This window comes from Ipomoea triloba, chromosome 4 (assembly GCF_003576645.1).
Source record: "Ipomoea triloba cultivar NCNSP0323 chromosome 4, ASM357664v1".
In the NCBI taxonomy this organism is placed as follows: Eukaryota; Viridiplantae; Streptophyta; class Magnoliopsida; order Solanales; family Convolvulaceae; genus Ipomoea; species Ipomoea triloba.
Window position 1 is genome coordinate 24,079,640 of NC_044919.1, and position 2,892 is coordinate 24,082,531.

At 35.5% G+C, this 2,892-nt stretch overlaps 1 protein-coding gene across 1 annotated transcript; it reads right to left on the bottom strand.

Moving 5' to 3' along the window:
• Window positions 1–1,213: 1,213 nt before the first annotated feature.
• Window positions 1,214–1,768, bottom strand: LOC116016028 (secreted RxLR effector protein 161-like). Its single transcript, XM_031256195.1, has one exon. The coding sequence runs from the start codon at window positions 1,766–1,768 to the stop codon at window positions 1,214–1,216; it is 555 nt and encodes a 184-aa protein (XP_031112055.1).
• Between the last annotated feature and the right edge of the window lie 1,124 nt (window positions 1,769–2,892).

A 2,892-nucleotide genomic window follows, 5' to 3' on the forward strand; every position in this document is an offset into this window, starting at 1 on the left:
AATTAATGCTGACCAAAGACTGTACTTAGTCAACCTAGATAGTTTGTACCACATAAAATACTTAATTCATTCATTATTATTAATAATAATCCTAATAATAATAACAAAAGGAAAACCTTACATTCGGTCTCTCACTTTGTGCAAACATGAAACTCTAAGAATAAGATTACAACAACCATAATGACACGTTTTCATTAGCGCGAGTAGTATCCATTATGATCAAATGCAAATTGCCTTAGAGTACTTAGGTAATCAACTTAATAAAACAAACCATATGTTCATTTCAAGTCTACTGAAGTATTTTCTTAATTCGATAAAAATGAAATAAAGTGTACACACTAAAAAGAAAATATCTGAAGTTTCTGAAGTGCAAAAGAATTTCATTAAATTGAACTGAATGTATATACAAAATTTATAAAGTGGACGAAAGTCCCATCTTTACAACAAGATCCTTGAATTTAAATGGAGGCATGCCTTTAGTCAAAGGATCTGCTAACATCAACTTTGTGCTAATGTGTTCAATGACAACTTCTTTGCGTTTAACACGCTCTCTAAGGGATAAAAACTTACAGGGCGTTTGGTTGGGAGCAGGGAATTAGGGGGGAAAAGAATTGTAATTAGGTGGAATTGCAATTCAATGAATAAAGTAGGAATTGAAATTACAGTGTTTGGTATGCAGAAATAGGAGTGCAGGGAATTGAAAGGTAAGAACGACAAAATTACTAAAATATCCTTATGTTGTGGTAGATGTAGTAAATAATAGTAGTAGTAATAATAATAATAATAATAATAATAATAATAATAATAATAATAATAATAATTCTTTCAAAAATAATAATAATAATAATAATAATTCTTTCAAAATAATAATAATAATAATAAGTATAATAATAATAATTCATTCAAATAATAATAATAATAATAATAATAATAATAATAATAATAATAATTCTTTCAAAATAATAATAATAATTCTATCAATTTTTTTTTAAAAAAAAAGACAAAGGATATGAGAGCAGGGGCAAAATTGTCTTTACACCAACAAATTGTCCCTCCTCCCCACCGAATTGCAATTCATGGGGGGTACCCCATGAATTGCAATTCAACATTTGGAGGGAATTGCAATTCCGCAGAATTGCAATTCCCTCCAACCAAACACTGTATTTTGGGAATTCACTGAATTGCAATTCAAGGAATTGTAATTCCCCCCAAACTACATCCAACCAAACAGGCCATTAATGTCGATATGCTTGCTTCGACTCCCACTTTTGTCATTTTTAGCTAGGAAAAAAGCAGCAGAGTTGTCACAATAGACTTTTAATGGCTTAGATATATAATCTACAATTCTAAGCCTGGAGATGAAATTCTTGAGCCATACACCTGCCGAAGTGGCCTCAAAACAGGAAACGAACTCGGCTTCCATGGTATAAGTAGTTACTAAGGATTGTTTAACACTCTTCCATGAGATAGCCCCACCGGCCATGATAAAAACGTACCCAGAAGTCGATCTCCGAGTATCAACACAGCCAGCGAAGTCCGCATCGGAATAACCAACAACATCTAGGATGTCCTTCTGCTTAAAACCCAACTTGAAGTCTTTAGTACCTTTTAGATACCTCAAAACTCTCTTTACAGCTCCCCAATGGTCCATGCCCGGGTTTTGTAGATAACGCCCTAACATGCCAACAACAAAGGCAATGTCGGGCCTTGTACAAACTTGAATATACTCGAGGCATCCAACCGCTTCAGCATATGGAATATCTTTCATGCACTCCTTCTCCAAATCATTTTTAGGACATTGACCCAGACTAAGCTTATCCCCTTTTGTTATGGGAGCAATATTCGGTGAACAATTCTGCTCCGAAATCTCTCCAAAACCTTGTCAATATAGGTTTCCTACGATAGACCAGTATGCCCGGGACCTATCCCTATGAATCTTTATGCCAATGCAAAAGACGCATCACCCATATTTTTCATATCAAAGTTTTTGGAAAGGAATTGTTTCACGTCGCAAAGCTTCCCCACATCATTAGCAGCAAGCAAGATGTCATCCACATATAACACAAGGAAACATATTTTACTCCCACTGACCTTTTGGTATATACATTGATCTAAAATACTTTCAACAAAGCCAAATGAAGAAATGACTCCGTCAAATTTAATATACCATTGGCGGAAAGCTTGTTTCAAGCCATATATGGATTTTCTAAGCCTGCACACCAAATTTTCACCACCCCTAGAAGAGAAACCTTCAGGTTGTTTCATATAAACTTCTTCTTCTAGATCACCATTCAGTAAAGCAGTTTTCACATCCATTTGTTGCAACTCAAAATTAAAGTGTGCAACTAAAGCTAGAATGACTCGAAGAGAATCCTTTTTTGATATAGGAGAAAAGGTCTCCTTGTAATCGATTCCTTTTTTCTGAGTAAACCCCTTAGCAACGAGTCTGGCCTTGTATCTTTCAATGTTACCTAATGAGTCTCTTTTGGTTTTGAAAACCCATTTACAACCAATAGGCTTGGCCCCATTAGGTAACTCAACAAGGTCTCAAACTCCATTACTCTTCATGGAATTCATTTCATCTTTCATGGCTTCTAACCACAAATCAGACTGTGCACAATTCGTGGCTTGTGAAAACATGTCAGGATCATTTTCGGCACCAATGTCAGATTCTTGTAGATACGATACATAATAACTAGGTACTGCTGAACGCCTCACCCGAGTATACCGTATTAATGTTGGAACACCAGCACCTTGAAAAGGTTGTGGCACAACTACCTCTTCAGGAACTCAGGGCAGTTCTTGAATTGGTTAAGTCTGCATCAGTTTAGGAACTTGTTGTAAATCCTGAATTGGATCAACCATTGGTTCGAAATCTAGCTCAGGAGGTTG